The following is a 16,642-nucleotide window of genomic DNA, read 5'->3' as shown; positions in this document are numbered from 1 at the left end:
TATAAATATCTGATCCCATGGGGGACAGCAGAACTGTAGCTGACAGTAACCCCTTAAACCCCTCCTGAGTAACCCCTTAAAATCATCTTAATGGGAAGTTTAAAAGTTATGAATAACCCTATTAAATGAAGGGGAAAAATGTTTTACATTAAAACATGCAGAGCAGATGCATCATTTGAGTAAGAAGCCAATGTGTCTGATTTAGAAATTTCATAGAAACTGAGTCAGTAGTTCAGAAAGAAGTGATCTCTCTTTTAAAGGTAGTCAAGCAATCCTGCTTTCCCCAAAGCAATTAGGAACACAAATTGTGTACATCGAAAAATACATAGTGTGAAATATATGTTTGAAACAGCTTAGAAGTAAGAAGGTAGGAATATTTGCTATCCCCCAGCAAAGTTTTTGTCTGTTAGCTTTGGAACACAAACCCTGTTTTCCTCAGAAATGAGGCAGATATTACAGTTAGGACACACTTTTCCTGTTGGAATTGGCCTTAGAAGATCGTTTCTGTGAGTTACTGCAGGAGCTCCCAGAGCAGGCCCATATTCTTCTTTTCACATTCAGTTCAAGCCCTCTTTTTATTGATGGCAACCTCTGTTATCGTTCTTGCCAGAGACACACATTTCTAATAATGCCAGCTTAGGTCAGCTTAGATACTATGCCAAGAATTGTGTACCTAAAAAGTAGGGCTTCTATTCATTTATACTACATTAAAAAAAGTGTTCATTCATCCTTTATTCTATGAGCAGACAACTAAAATGGACAGATAATCTGTGAGTCTCTGTTTGCTTATGTTGTAGTATGACCTCAAGGCCCAGGAAGGTCTGGTGTGGCCTTGTCCTAGGGTGAAAAGGGCTGCAACAGAATGCCGATTTCAGCTAGGGAAGAGAGTATATAACCTGCCTCATTTCTGGAAGAGGTTACCCCTGTTAAGTCAAGACAGACTTGACATTCTTCCCCCAAAACCTGGTATCATGCTTCACTGTCACCATTAGAAATGTGTTCCTAACATTGCACTGGAGTCTTCCAGTCCAGTCCAGTCCACTTGGGGCATGCAGAGTTGACCATCCCGCCCATCCTTGCGTCAGCCTTTGGAATAGGACAGTTTACCATGTACCCCTCGGTTCTTTTCTTTTTTCACATTAAACAACCCCAACTCGCTGAGTCTGTAATTAACAACAGTCCTGCCCCGAGCAGCTTGGTAGTGGGCCTGATGAGCCTGGTGTCATTACTTCGCCATGACAATTTTCTAACTTGCTCCATGTGATATTCCATCTGCCTAACACTATTAAATTTTTTTATGTAGTCCTTATTGTAGTTGCTGAGCTCTCTGCAAGCATCAGAGGGCAAAGGGGAAGTGCTGTTATCCCCATGGTGGCACACACAGACTGTGACCTGCCAAGGTCACACAGTGAGTCTTACCAGAGATCAAATGTAGGGCTCTGAAGTCCTTGGCCTGCTCTCTGGCTGTGTGGTTTGTTAATGGAGAGAATCAAGATGCTGCTGAAGTGGCAAGCACACAGGGAAGGTATGAAATCATATGTGAGAATTTTATTATTTTTTAATAAAAGCTCACTTTATTTTTAATAAAGGCAAGATTATGAGCATGATACCCCTGAAAAAAAACTAGCAAAGGACCACATTTTTCTTTGGTTCCTGTCTGAAGTAATTTAATAACTGCACAATTACTCCTCGTTGTTAGCCAGACATAACTGAGAAGCCGCTTAATCCTTGTGCGAAGTTTGAAGTGAAGTTCTGTTTTATAAGTGTTAGGTTAAAGCACTAGCACATGAGTAGGGAACCTAAAGTTAGTGGTCTTCAATTTCATTTCCTAGAAGCCTGCTGCCATGTGATTTGCTTTCTACTTTTTATTAAGCAAGGTGTGTGTTAATGGATGGCCCACCAATGGCATCTGAAAGTCCTATCTGGTCATCAGCAAAGTATTCCTGTTTTAGCCTTCAGACAATAAAATGTCTGAGGAACAGATTTTTTTTTTTTTAACCACTGCATGTGCACACAGTAATTCAGATTGAGGTTCTTATGTCTGTGCTGTAGGTAAATGTGTAATAGGCTTTTGACACTTTATGAGTGTAACCATTCTGATCACAAAAATATCATAAGAAATTAATTCAACTTAATCTGCTTTTGTTCTTTAAAAGGCTGTGCAGTGAGAGGGAGAGAGGAAAAGCATCTTAGTTTTTATTTGAGAAGATTGCACTTGGCCCCAAATTAACTCCTAAACCTCGATCCATTTAACTCACCAAATGTTTTGCTGTAATGTGCAAATATTATATTATAAAATCTCTTCAAAAGTCAATTAAGAAACTTTTAAGCAAATAAACATAAAATAAAGGAAAAGGCATTGGAACTGTTACTTATCTGAAATCTCCACAAAAGGTATGCTAGCTTAATTTGAGCCAGGGGAGCTGCATGGAGATTGTGTTTAACCAGAAATGCTGGCAAAAATATGCTTCCGTAGAGCCAGAACCACATGTGGCCATTCCAGTTTAATTGTGCTTGTTTTAAAAGATGGGGCTTTCACATTTACCCTATCCATGCTTGCTGTCTCTTTACGAACTGACAGTAAAAGCTCCCCAGGCTAAGAAGCAAACGTAAAAATAATTCATCTGAGTCAAAAGCAAAACCTGTGCTGAGTCTGCCCCATGCATTTTTTTGAAGCCATAAGAAGGTTTGACTTGCCTGCTATTTTTTGTTCCCTTGAGTCCCCAGGCCACTAACCCGGAGAGGGAGTGTTTTGATACCGAATGTGTCTCCCGGGTGAGGTCAAAGGCAGTGGCAACAGTGCTACTGGTTGGAGGGCAGGCGCTATGAAACCTAAAAGCACGTTCAACAAAAACAGAAGCATTAACCACCGCCCCACAGCTCAGTGAAATCCAATCCCACCATTAGGCAAACATGAAAATGAGATCCCAGAGGAAGGAAGGTTCAGATGTTCAAGGCCAAAGAAGTGGGGTGAGGAAGACTGCACAACTAGATGGAAGATGCTGCAGACAGAGGAGGGCGAGAGGGAGATGGCCAGTTCATCAGTATGAGTGTTTCATACCACAAATTTGAAAATGAACTTAGCAGTCAAGATGTTTGTTCCACATTAGAACAAAGCAAACTAAAATGCTGTGTAATAATGATATCCTTTCAACATTCTAGTGACATGCTTGATTTGATATGATTTGATTTCCAGCGATTGCTTCTGATTGTCATGTTTCCAGCTTTGCTTTAACTTAGATATTTACATCAATGCTTAGATGCTCATGGGGAGGCTGAAATGTTACTGCAAGCTGAAAGAACTAAGCATTCAGTCTGATTCAATGTAATCTCGTGTCAGAGGATAGCAGGTTTGCAGTACTGTAACTGAAATTGTTTCAGTGGGAATCAGATACCAAACTCATGGGTACCCAAGAAAATTCCAGCCAGAAATCCTGAATACTGGAGTAAGTAGCTGTGGGTCTGTCTGCCATAAGGGCTGGTGTGTGTGTCTTGCAGAGCAGGTGGGTGCACCAGTGCACCCTTGTTTTGGCATCTTTGCTGAGTCGTTTTCAGTAGGAAGCTGGAAGTGGGGGTATTGGCAGGATTGCACACTGTCTCAGTTATTGTTAAGTAAGTGCATTGCTTTTTTTCCCAGAACACACTCACAGCAGAAGACCGTTCTCCTGAAGCCAGCTTTACCCTGAACCCCGAGGACAGAAGAGAATACCCTGACCTCCAGGCTGCCCACCGGCCATTCCCTAAACAGAGATTCAGGCAGGAAAATGGGCATACGTCATTGCAAAGAGATGGACCCAGATCTTTCCTCTTGGATCTCCCAAACTTCCCTGACTTGTCAAAAGCAGATATCAATGGTCAGAATCCCAACATTCAGGTATATGTTCAAATTTAAGTTACCTTCTGATATTTGATGGGTTAGACAAATTATTTTACAGAACCAAGTAGGCTTTCAGTCGGGCTTCCCTGCAGCACTGTCATTAGGCACTGTTTCTCTACCAGTAACACCAAAATAATGTATATGCTTTTTGTCTAGGGGAATGCACAAATTTCTTCTTTTTTTTTTTCCTGAATTGCTGTTTGAATTTTATTGCTTGCCTAAGTTTAGGTATGGATATAGACTGCATTATGACAGTAAAGCCACCTTTGCTATTGCCATTTTAGAATATACTCTTTTCTTTGACTTTAGGTAAGTATTTTAAATTCTGTTTCCAGTTATCTGTTTTAAAATTTGTTTGTGAACAGATTCTCTTCTATTATGCTCTTATAAATTGTAACCATTCCCAAAGATTGTAGTATGTCTTTAAGTTCCAACTCAAAATGTGGTCCTCTGTATGGAACTAAGACTTAAATGTTAATTCTGCAGCAGCTGCCTGGAGTTAAAAAAATAGTCATCTGTAAGAAACTTTGTTTTATGTTATTCCTCAAACTGTTTTTTGGTTTGGAATGGCCTCTTACAAGCCATTTATATCTTGAAACTTCAAGGATTAGAAAGAGGAAAAAATGAGTGATTTGTTTTTAATTCAGAGCCTTAAAGCAAAATTGGCATTAATAAGCAGTCTTTTTTAACCAAAACAATAAATTGAAATGTTGTTCTGCCTAAGATGTGCTTATGAAAACAAAGCACTAATAGAACTAGTTTTCTGGTTAAATAAATTTCTGGCTTGTCATAGGCCCCCAACCCACAAAATTACCATCTTTTTGATACATCTAAGAGGTACGTACATACATACGTAAGATATAAAAGATGTATTTATGACAGAACAACATTATCAGGAGAGAACACGCTGTCTCGGAGTTGACTCCATTACTTCAGAGATGGCTTCCAGCACGTCAAAGTCTAACAGATTTGGATCAAGTGCTGGCCCAATGCTTGACAGGCCAAGGGAGTAAACATGTTCGACATGTGGTCACTTTACGTGGCCCACACGCTAGGAGAAGCCTTCCAGAAAGCCTTGGGAAGGGAAGATAGGGAAGCTGTAGGGGCCCCAAACTGTGGTGTGAGATAATAGCCTAATACCTTGTTTGTACACTATGTAAACCACAGAGGAGCACAGGAGGAAGCAAGAGCCTTCACTGTTTGCTAAGAGCACCTAATATTTAGACCTAAGGAATAGATAAAAGAGTGGAAGATGGAAACATTCCCTTGACTCGCCTTTGCAGCAACTGTTTGTGGCTATGACCTCTTCTTCCACCACCTGATGTTGGGCATGTGGCAGCCAGCTATGTCAGGGGTTTTGCTGAACTCCAAGAACTGGGAATCTAGACCTGTAAACTAGAAAGCATTGAGCAGCACTAAACACGGAGTTGCTATGTGCAAGGATCAGCCCTTTCAGAAATAGCCGCCTTAACGTTCCCATTATATTTAGTCTACTTACTAAGGTGTGTAAGTAGGGATATATAGACCTTCTTTAGGCTCCTGATTTGGGCATTTCTGTAACAGTTCAGTCTTTACTGAGAGTTAATTTGTTAAGGGTTGTAAAAGGTGGTCTACGCTTTTGGGAGAAACAGGATTACAGTGTTGTCATTAAGCAATGCCTTATTTATTTGAATGGAAATAGCGACACTTGTTTACTTGCAAATATCTCATCCGCAGTTTGGCAGGTGAAAGTAGAATCGATGCTCATTTTTCTTTCTGGATATGGGCTTTGGATTCTACAAGTTGCAATCCTGGGGGAGTTAGTTAAAAATCCAAGTCTCAGGACATGACTTCACAGTCATATACACCAAATCTGTGGAGTTTTAACCTATTATGTGCATTGTAATATATAACATTTTGAAAGGGCTGAATAAGCAAGAGAATACAAACTCATTTTCTGCTAGCACCTACCCTTGGCATGTCATTTCCCATCCCAGACAGCTTTACCTCCAGCCCTGCAGGCGCTGTGTACAGTCAAGGGATAATTTGGACAGCTTCTAGTTGGGAAAAAGGTACCATCTGTGTAGAGGACAGCCACCTGGAAAGCTGCTAGGGATTTGTTTGGAAAGGGGATGAATGCCTGTGTATTTTATATACAGTAAAAAGGCCACATTTACCTCTTACAGACCCACAGCCTCTTTTCAATCCTACAAGTACAAACATGTGTAGACCAATAAGAATTTTGGAGTAAGGAAAATTATGCCTGGATATTTTTAAACTCTAGTAAACAGGCATAAAACTAAGCCTAAGAATGCAGTATAAAAAGATAGTCCAGTGAGTTCTCGATATGGCCCTTCCTACACTGGTTTTCTGTGAGGAGGTAATTGCTCTTTGATACCCTGGTTATGTGCTCTTTCAGGGAAGAAGTGGTGGACATCAGAACACAATCTCAGGAATTCAGGAAAATTAGCACATGCCCCAAGGCCACTGCTGCACTTATCAGGTGATAACTAAATATAAATATAATGGATTGTCTTCTAAAAAAGCTCAGAAACAGCAATAAGAGCTCCAGTAAACAAATGTCTCACACATCACCATGTGAGACAGGATGGCACTTGTCTTTCTGTGATATTCTAGCCTTGTAAAAAAATTGTATTGTTTCAGGTTAGCACTGGTTTAGCACTGGTTGTTTGAGAGTAACTGCAGGAGCTCTTGATGAGCAAGGACTGGCTGTTTTGCTTCTTTGGAGGGTTTTTGTTTTGTTTTTGCTATGTCAACTATTCTGTGAATGCCTGGAAGACTTTTGGAGGAGAAGATGATTACAGAAACTGTATTTTCTCCCAGTTGCCTCCCTCAAATGGAAAATCCTTTTGGTGTAGGTTTGCACTCATTTAAGCAAGGCCAAGAGATGCCTATGTGGGCCTTGCAATTAAGCAGGGTTAAGAATAAGAAAGAATTGTTTCTGCTTCTGTAAAGCAGAGTGAAATCATATAGGAGGTGTATAAGAAAAGGTTGTTTTCCACTTCCAATGGGCTTTGTTCTTCCCATCCAACAAGACTTTTACAGTCTTTCAGCAGTTCCCTAGCTCTGTGGCTCTTTCTCTGCTCAGAGGCTGATACCTCAGCTAGCAGTTGAACCTTTGCTTTTGCCCCTGCCCTTTCATTTTTACTCATGGCTTTCCAGGCTTGAAGAAGGCGTCGTCCTGTTCTGTGTTGTCCCAGGGTTTTGCTGCTTCCCCAACAGTCCTGTCACGATATGCTGTATGGCAGTGTGGCATGCTCTGGAAAACCACCGCTCAGGGAACATGCAGAAAAACATAGTAACAACATAGTAAGGGATGTATTATCTGCTTTAAGAAAAATTACTGAAGGCTTTCCAAACCAACTCCTCCTCAGGTTAATCTATGCCAAATCTGGCCATCTCCATCAATACAGCATAGAGCATTTAACTTATTTCATTGTATTTATTTTTCAGAGGTCATTTATAGCATTACAGGAATCTGCCTGTTTCACTGCATTGAAGAGCAACACTCTCCTGGTTTCATTTCTTAATATAATGAGAGGTAGCCATAGCGGGCAAAATTCAAATCTGGATTTGGGGGTCATATTTTGAACTTTAGGGTTCAGGAAGACCCATCAGAGAGCACTGCTCAGATTGACAGCCTGTAATACAAATTTGGATTCAGATTTCTCTCCCCTCACCCAGAAAACTTTGAAGTGTTCTTCACTTTCTTTTCAGACCTGCATAAACTATAACCCAGTTTTCTGAGCCCCCAAAGCTGTTGTGAGCTGTCATGACATAACCAGAAATAAATTGGTATCACTACTGACAACATTTTAATTGAAGTCACGTAATGTGAAACTAAATATGTGATTTCCATGCCTTACAATGCTTTCCGTTATGATTTCTGTTCTGCTATTACACTTACCTTATTGCTGACTTGCACATTTCTACGCTTATCGAATGGCCAAGTTCTGCACTAAAGAATTGCATCAGTTATATGAAGGAAGCTAAGGATAGAAATGTAGTAGAATCTGCTGCTTGCACAATATCACAAATGTAGATCTTCCTGCAACATAATCTTCCAGTTGCTTAGGGCGATGTTTACACCATTAAAGTGACTTCAGAAACATTGTCTCGGTAAACAGGACGAAGTACGCAGAACTTCTTGTACACTCCAACAACGAGCATAATATTTATCTTCAGTATTTTTTTGGACAGAAGAAAACTGTATGTTGGTTGCTTAAGACATCTGTACTTGATACATTTGTTACATTAGAAATTTGTTGCAAATCTGTTGTTTTAATGTACCTATGCCAATTATTTTTACAATTTTTAGAGTTATTTATAATATCTCAGACTGCCATAAGAGAAGTGGCTTCATTTTAGGTTTTTTGAAGACTTTTGGAGATGATTGTACATTTATAGAAAAAGTATGCTCCCACAGGCACTTCGGGAAACATGACAAAAGCAGTTTACAGTTTTGATAATCACTGGAAGAAGAAATCAGTGAAAAGGAAACCTTTAAAACAGCCTCCATAATAAAAATACAAGACTTGGTCTATTTTACAATTTTTGAGAGGTTATATGGAACATGTTTTGTTACATGACATAGGGAAGCTTTCCAGAGCTGCTGTAAATGCCCTGTTTTAACAAATTTAGTCCTAGATCTGTTTCTTCGTAGTCATGGGCTAATGTTAAAGCTACCTGTGTGTGCTCTGAAGAATTTAGTGTAAGCTCATTTTTCAAAAGCAAAACAAGGAAGCTGGGGAAGCAATTGCTTGTCCAAGAAGCACTCTTTTAGGATTTCTGTCTTAACTCTTGGGTCATATTGTGGAGGGACTTCGAGGGTTCCCTCCCTGCCTAAGGAAGGTGCAGATCTAAAATTAGGAATTCCCAAGTCAAAGTCTTCAATGGTCTGAGTGGCAATTCAGGCAATCCTGGGATTCATTGACTTTTTTTTTTTCATGTTTTTAATGCCAAATGTTAAGCAAACAAACTTTTAATCAAGCCTAAAGCAAAGGAGCAAGGAGTACAGAGATATGTCAGACCACAATGAAAGCTGTAAGCTCCAGGTAAAATAGAACTTTTTGTTGCATGCAAGAAGGGGAGGTTCCTCACCCCTTGGCTGCCACAAGGTAAATCCATGCACAAAAACTCCACCTGGAGCATCTTTCCTTGTCCTGCCTTTGCTGGCCTAGCTTTCATGCTGCCTGAAACTCACTGGCAGGTTAGGTCCAGCCTAGAAGCTAGAAACTCCATTTTAAAGGCCCTCATACTAAGCCTGCTTGATGGTAACCATAGACTGAAGAGGGATACCTGATTGCACAGACATGTCTTGAAAGTCGGTTAGTGGCAGCGCTCATGGAGGCCTGAGGCTCTAAGCCTTTTGAGCCTGAAAGTTTGAGTCTGTTTCATTTCTCTGCTTCCCCAGTGTAGCAGTTGGCCTAATCACAGTTTCTCTCACCCTGCAAACCCTCTTTTGCTTCAACTGAGCTGGCATCCTGAATAGGTCTGCTAAATTAAATCTTCGTGGCTCTTCGAACTTGCATGGCTAAAATAATGGGTGGTCATCCTGACTCACTATCATGTAGCTACAGAGTGCCAAAAAAAAAAGGGATTGATGATTAAGTGCTCCTCGCCTTCTTTTTCCAAGAGATTTTTTTTAAATTTCTCTTTGCTGACTCACTGCTTACAAAGTTCATGTGGTCTTAAAAATACTTACTACTAGAGCAAGCACTAGAGTCATACTCTTAATTTTCACGTGGGCAGTGCTAGAGCCCTGCAACTGGCCAGCAGCGCACCATGTGAGCCACTCAGTAGCATCATTTACTCTTGTTCTGAAAACTCTGTTTTGCTTGGATCGATGGGGTGATTTGGAATCCCTGAACTGACCCTAATGCTTTCAAACTTAAGAAATCTATTTTAATTAATGGTCTGTAGAAACTGATGTTTAATGAAGTAATGAGCCTGATTATACATTTAGTCTGGGAGTAAAATATCTCATGTGCAAAGACTTTATTAGGCTGACAACAGTACTTTCTTATTCTTTCTTGCAGCAGGGCTTCCTAATAGCCTCAAAGGCATTTTATTTCAATAATCATGTCTATGGTCAAAGCCAAAGCATAAAATAGATGCAAAATCTCTATTCTCTAAAAAGGGTACATTTGCATTGCTCTGCATCTCTGCTGTTTGGTGTTAGGACAGCAGCATCGCTGTGGTGTGGCCCCATTAAGCTATTGCAGCAACTGCTAGTTTCTCTTCTTATGTAGCACTCATGGGTAGCTCAAGAAATATGGGCACTAGCCTTTTTACTGCAGAGAAAAAGTGTGTGCTCTGATTTTACTAATAGCAGTTTTATAAAACTAAATCTTCTATCCAAAATACAGATCCATGTACCTTTGTAAAGGCATTTTAGTGTAATGGTAGGTTGTTTTATTTTTCCTGCTTTTACACACTCTGTTTTCAATGACTTGCTGTCTTGAAAGATTGCATTGCAAATCTATGAAGCACAAAGGAAAACCTCCCTGCTTATTAAACACAGATATATCTGATGGTGGCTTCAGTATTATGGTTGCTTAGCCAATCCAGCTTAATCAGTAAACTTCAGTAGCCCAGAGCTTCAGAGCATTCTGATGGCTCTGAGCCACAATGTATCTGTGGTGACACTGTGCTTCCATGACTCATGGAGCCAAGGCTTCTGATGGCTAGTTCCTATTTCTACGTAAATAGCCATCTATATAAATGCACAATATTTATCTAAGAGTTTTGCAATTGCATGTTGTTTTGCACAGAAAGAGAGCAATCAAGTGTTGTCCTTGTGCAGACTTATATTTATATTCATGATTGCAAGTGAACTGGACAGAAAGCTTTGAATCTCAGCTCTGGATTCTGCAGAAATGCGACCTGATTGTGTGTTGTTGCACTCCACAGCACAGAAAGCAGACTTAATTCAGAGAGTTTAGCAGCCAGTGACTTATTGAGCAGTGGTTAAAAAGGCCTGCTGTCTTTTATCACCACAAATAGTGTGTTTGCATGTAGCAGTAATAACCTGTGATAGAAACAGTGCTGCTGGGTGGGCCATGCTGGGATGGCTCAGCTGCCACTAGAGGGCAAGGCAGATGCAACCCAAGTTGGCCATGCAGAGACCTTGGCCTCTGTGCCTTTCCCCTTCCACTCACGGGCTTACTTAGCCCCATGTTGAGTGAGCTCAAGTGTTTGGAACAGACTCTACACTCTGCTATGCTTCACACTTGCCTCAAATTCAGTCCTAGTGTATTTCAAGTAACATATTTGGTGTTCTTTTTCCTGGTCATACATGTTCGAGTTTAAACATCTTTTCCCCATCAGGCAGAAGATTCTGCTGCAAAGGTTTTTATACACAGCATGGGTTATTATTTTGTGCAGGATTTTTCCTAGACTTTATTCCAAGGTCTGATTCAGCAGAGGTAGCAGAAGGAATCACTCAGTCTCTGCATATCTCTGGGCTCAGTAATCCACATATGGTCTACAACATGCTAACCCTACAGTATTTCACAGCCCTTTTGCAAGGCATTTCTCTTTGCTGTGTAGAAAATTTATCACTGACTAGAAGCAATTACTGAAGGATAACCTGGTCTATTTTGAATCCCACAGGTTACCATTGAAGTGGTTGATGGCCCTGACACGGAGCCAGAAAAGGATCTGCAGAAGGAGAGCAGCAAACCTAACTGGCCAGTCCCATCACCTGACTGGAGAACCTGGTGGCAGAGGTCCTCCACCTTGACACGCATGAGTAGCGGGGACCAGGACTACAAGTATGACAGCACTACTGAAGACAGTAACTTCCTCAGTCCTCTTGGTGGGTGGGATAGTCATGCACCCAGTCACCGGACATTCGAGTCCAAGGAACAGCCAGAGTATGGTAAGTTTGCGTTCCTGGCCTCTTATGGGCATCTTGGGATTGTAAAACGAATTTGGGGGAAATGAGAATGGTGAGGCATCACTGGAAGCAGGCCAAACAAAACAGAATTTTTAAACATGTGGCTTTTGTTCATCAGCTTTTAAATACAAATCTGTGCAGATGCACAAGCCGTACTGTGGTAGCTACATTCCACTAGTAAGTCTATAATCTTGAAAATCATACCAGTTATCCCATAAGAGGACTTTTTTTTTTAAGTCATAAGTGTACTTTTTTGAAAAAAAAACAAAGGAAGCAAGGTTCTATATTTATTTTTAGAGTAAGGATAAGTACAAATTTAGAATCATACTGTGGTTTGGGAACTAAAATAAAATTATTGGATAAATAAGCAAGATCTAAAACATGGTAGTATTTGATGGCTACACAAATAAGATGAATTATGTGTGAGGAGTGGCATATGCAACAGGAACATTGTGTATTTGAGTGTGTAATTCTGTTCCAGATGGGTCATGGTGAAAACAATTGTTTTCAGCTTGTTGTACAACATAGTTGCAGAAACTAGAAACAGAAAGGAGCTACATTTATATATACATTTATTGCATTTATACATTTATTCCAGTGGGCTGCAGCTATCCACATAGGAATGACTTAAGGGAGGTGAATTAGTGTGTGCACCGCAGGGATCACAGGTAGCTCACAACTTCTCAGCCTTAAGCTGTAAGTAAATACAGAAATTTTTTGTTAGAAAGAACAGGGTTTCAAAGCCACAATATTTTTCCCCTGACATTTCTGTTACATTACCTAGATACCACAGAGTGGCTGTCGTGTACTATTTCAGTCTTATTTTTCCCTGTTTCAGTTAACTTTTAAGTCCAAGAGCCATTTGAGAGAATCTTTTCATTGAATTGTGTATTGAAATGCATACATATGTATTAAATTTTGTGGCCAGAAGCTTGAAGTCTATCCCTTCTTTTTGCACCTGCGTTTATTTGTGGGCATGTTTTATTGCCAAGAATTCACATAATAGGTAGTTATTCATTTAGGTAAAATAAAATTGCTTTCACACACACACACACACAAAAAGGTAGAAAATATATGAAAAATTACAAATAGAAAAATAGGACAGCTTTAGAGCCAGCTGAACATCTAACCCTGCTTGCTTTAAGAGGAGATACTGTGTATTTTATGGCAGAGTATAAACACTAGGTAGGTAGGCCTGAAAATTATCCTGGAGCTCTCTGCCGTACACCAGAGCACCCTGTTTACTGCTCGCGACTCCTGGCCTTCGTTGCCTGCCACTGGTGTTGGCCAGGAGGATGTAGCAGCAGGTCTCCTCCACGCAGGCCTTTTCCACCGCTTCCAGACATGGAGTTGTTGATGTGTTTCACAGGCATCTCCCTGCTCAGCACAGTCCCACCTTGGTCACAGCAAAGGAGAACTGGGCCTAGGAGGAAAAGCACCTCAGGCCTCTGCCTCAGGGATCTCGCATTTAGGCAGCTTGTGGAGAGGGGGAAATATAACCTTCCCCTATCCTGGCAGTAAATGCTTAATAGCATCCCACAGAATTGTCACCGTTCATTACATATGGCACAAATCAGGTTACGTGAGCTACAAACCCGCTCAGGACACCGTCAGACAGCGTGGCCAAGAGGCCATGCGCAGCACGGAGGGCCGCGCGGACAGGGATCCAGCCCTGTGTCCTGCATGCACGTGTGTGTTCAGCCTGAGCTACAGAGCAGGGCTGACTCGAGTCACTAACCCCCAGGTTCGCTTTGCTACTACTGCCGACTTAACCCAAATCAGCAGACTGTCCGCTGTGTCCATGCAGTCCATTAGGCATCTCCTAGCACTGGCAGAGAAACACCATTTCTCGGGTGTTTTGGTAACGTTTGGTAACGTTTCTCTGGTGTTTTGGTAATGGACATTGAACCAGAGTTTCGACAGTGAGAGACAAACCTCTGGCCATTCCGGGGCAGCTGAAAGGTGGGAGGCCAGCGGGAATGCAGATAACCTGGCACTGGCCGCCTGGGACAAGGTGGCCTTTGCAAGGCAGGGTGTGCAACAGCTGACAAAGGAGTCTTCCCCTAAGACAGTTAAATAGTGATGGTGGCATCGAGCCTCAAGAGTGAGAACGTGGCGTTGTGTGTCCTGGGCTGCCTACCACTAAAGTCATGTCTCCTTTTCAGAAGGCTCCAAGTAAAGGATCAGAGTTAATGATATTAATAATTCACATGAATTACTACCAACTGCTTTTTGTTCTGAGTGCAAGTGGAATGTGCAGTTCCTTATATTCGTTGACACATCTTCCTATAATATCTGTTTTCTCTTTGAGGGACTGAAGAACAAAATTGCAGCATTCACACATGATCCATCAGCCTCCTACAGTCCAGCATTCATTGTGTCTCCTAAATTAATTAACTGAATTCTGTTGTGCCATTGCTGTGTGTTTTGAAGAGGAGAAAAAGAAAACTTAATTTATCCCGTGCCCGATTAGTTTGTGGTCAGAAAGCATATCCCTGTATACTGGGAAATTATGTGCATCGATGTGTACTGTTAGTTCATGACCCAGCTTTGCAACTGAGGATTCTCAGCTGCCAAAAGGTCAAAAGAGAAAGGAAATATTTTTTCAAATAATGTTGCACGCATTTCCCTGAGGAGAGTCAAGTGTGAAAACCATTTAAACAGCAGGCTTATGCCTGGCACTTAGCCCGAGCTTCAGGTAGAGACATCTGGATCCCATTCTTGTTTTGCCTTCTTAATAAAAAACACTACACAGTAGTTTGGGGCAGTAGGAGTTTTGTTTCTTCATTTCCTTCCCTATCTTTGTTCTTACCCAGATTACATGGATGGCGAGGGAGACTGGAGCCCATGGTCCCTCTGCAGCGTCACCTGTGGCAGCGGCAGCCAGAAGCGGACGCGCTCCTGTGGCTACGCGTGCACCGCCACCGAGTCCCGCACCTGCGACCGGCCCAACTGCCCAGGTTTGCATTGCCCTCCGAGGTGGGATGGGGCAGAGGCCGCCCGCGCACAGAGCCGAGGTCGCGATTCTTCCGTGGCGATGTGGGAGCCTTGCTGCAGAGAGGCCTGCCGGCTCTCAGGGGCTTTTTTCAAAAGGCAGGTTCTTCTCCAGTAATAATACGATAACAGATGCAGCGTGCTGTCCCATGGGACTTAAAAGCTGAATACGGGCTTTTTTAAATCAATGTCAGTCAGTTTTGCGCACAGTATGTTTGTATCCTGAAGAGGGTAATCCATTCTCATGGAATAAATTCACATTAATTTTAGAATTTTGCAATAGCCACACTGTGAAAACAGTGAGCTCAGAGCCTGCAGAGCAGGGAATGTGCATGGCACCATGTGTTGTGAGCAAAGTCTCCCCAGTTATATGGCTTTTCAATTTTGTGCCTGTTCTGGGCTCCACAGTACAAGAGGGATGTGGAGCTGCTGGAGAGAGTCCAGCGCAGGGCCACAAGGATGATCAGGGGCCTGGAACATCTGCCCTATGAGGAGAGGCTGAGGGAGCTGGGCCTGTTCAGCCTGGAGAAGAGAAGGCTGAGAGGGGATCTAATCAGTGTATATAAATACCTCAAGGGAGGGAGTGCAGAGGATGGGGATGGTCTCTTTTCAGTGGTGGCCACTGATAGGACTAGAGGAAATGGCCGGAAACTGAAACATCAAAAATTCCATAGGAACTTAAGGAAAAATTTTTTAACAGTGAGGGTGACAGAGCACTGGAACAGGCTGCCCAGAGAGGTTGTGGAGTCTCCTTCTCTGGAGATCTTCAAAACCCGCTTGGACGCAGTCCTGTGCCACGTGCTCTAGGTGTCCCTGCGTATGCAGGGGGTTGGACTAGATGATCTCTAGAGGTCCCTTCCAACCCTAAGCATTCTATGATTCTATGATTCTATGATATATAGATCTATTTTAAAACTCTGTTGTTGCTTTCATTGTCCGAGAAAGTCAAAGAAGTCTGGTGTTAAGTTTGAAACGCTGTCTCTGTTTCAAAGTCTGTTGCTTGATAGTTGGAAAATTATCAAACAGCAAGTTTGGTCCCTCAACATCTGCGCATAGTGGGAAGAAGGAAAGCAAATTTTTGTCTTGAATACATTTGGAAAATATGGCAAAGCGAAGGAGCCTTATTATTCCAACTCCCATCCATCTACAGGCATTGGCATTTAAATATCAGTAATGGTGGTGACCCTAGCATCATCACATTTTTTTGCTCAAAGCAGGCCTGAGCACTTGAACCTATATCATAAAAGATTTAAAGTCGCTATTGAAAACTTGTCTCCTGCTGTTCTTTAAATGCTGCTGAGTGTTTTGATTTAGGCAAGTTTGTAATACAGTGATGCGGTAGATCCTAAAACGCCCAAGCTGTGTGCATCCCATTCCTTCCCAAGATCAGAGAGAAATAAAAACGCATGCTGTGCTACGCATTTCACTGAGTTTGCGTGATGATTCAGAAAAGTAGAAATTCTGACTGAAGGTTAGATCTTTCTTTGGCAGAAAATGAAATGGCAGCAATGCCAGAGAGAGACTTAGGTACCATGGTAGGGCAAGTGGGCAGAAGTTTCTTGGTCACAGATAGGTGCATGTATCTATCGCAAGGCAGATGGCTGCTAGGCAGTTCAGGAAAGAAGCATTTCTGTATGTTCTCATACATCCTAAAACCTGAATAAGGGGTTAAAATGAGAAGAAACTCTGTAGCCCCCAGTTATATTCCCCAGTATTTATTACCAGCTAGTATCAATCAGTGGCAACTTGAAAGAACATATTATGTCATACAACAGACCCCCAACGATCAGCAAGCAAAATATATCCAGTCTCTGAGGCTGTGCTGACATTTTTTAAATGAGAAGGGCAAAGCTCAGCTTCTACTGTTTGTA

At 41.7% G+C, this 16,642-nt stretch overlaps 1 protein-coding gene across 1 annotated transcript in view; it reads left to right on the top strand.

The window, feature by feature from the left end:
- The window catches only part of ISM1 (isthmin 1), a 38,616-nt gene that overhangs the window by 18,717 nt on the left and 3,257 nt on the right, over positions 1 to 16,642 (top strand). Inside the window, exons 2-4 of the mRNA XM_088525993.1 lie at positions 3,638 to 3,874; positions 11,492 to 11,759; positions 14,594 to 14,737. Of these exons, the coding sequence (XP_088382119.1) occupies positions 3,638 to 3,874; positions 11,492 to 11,759; positions 14,594 to 14,737 (649 nt within the window). The remainder of the gene's footprint in view (positions 1 to 3,637; positions 3,875 to 11,491; positions 11,760 to 14,593; positions 14,738 to 16,642) is intronic.

This window comes from Tinamus guttatus, unplaced genomic scaffold, assembly GCF_059628265.1.
Source record: "Tinamus guttatus ecotype Peru unplaced genomic scaffold, ASM5962826v1 Tinamus_guttatus_pri_ptg000241l, whole genome shotgun sequence".
Lineage (NCBI taxonomy): Eukaryota > Metazoa > Chordata > Aves > Tinamiformes > Tinamidae > Tinamus > Tinamus guttatus.
This window is presented reverse-complemented; position numbering and strand designations above follow the sequence as displayed.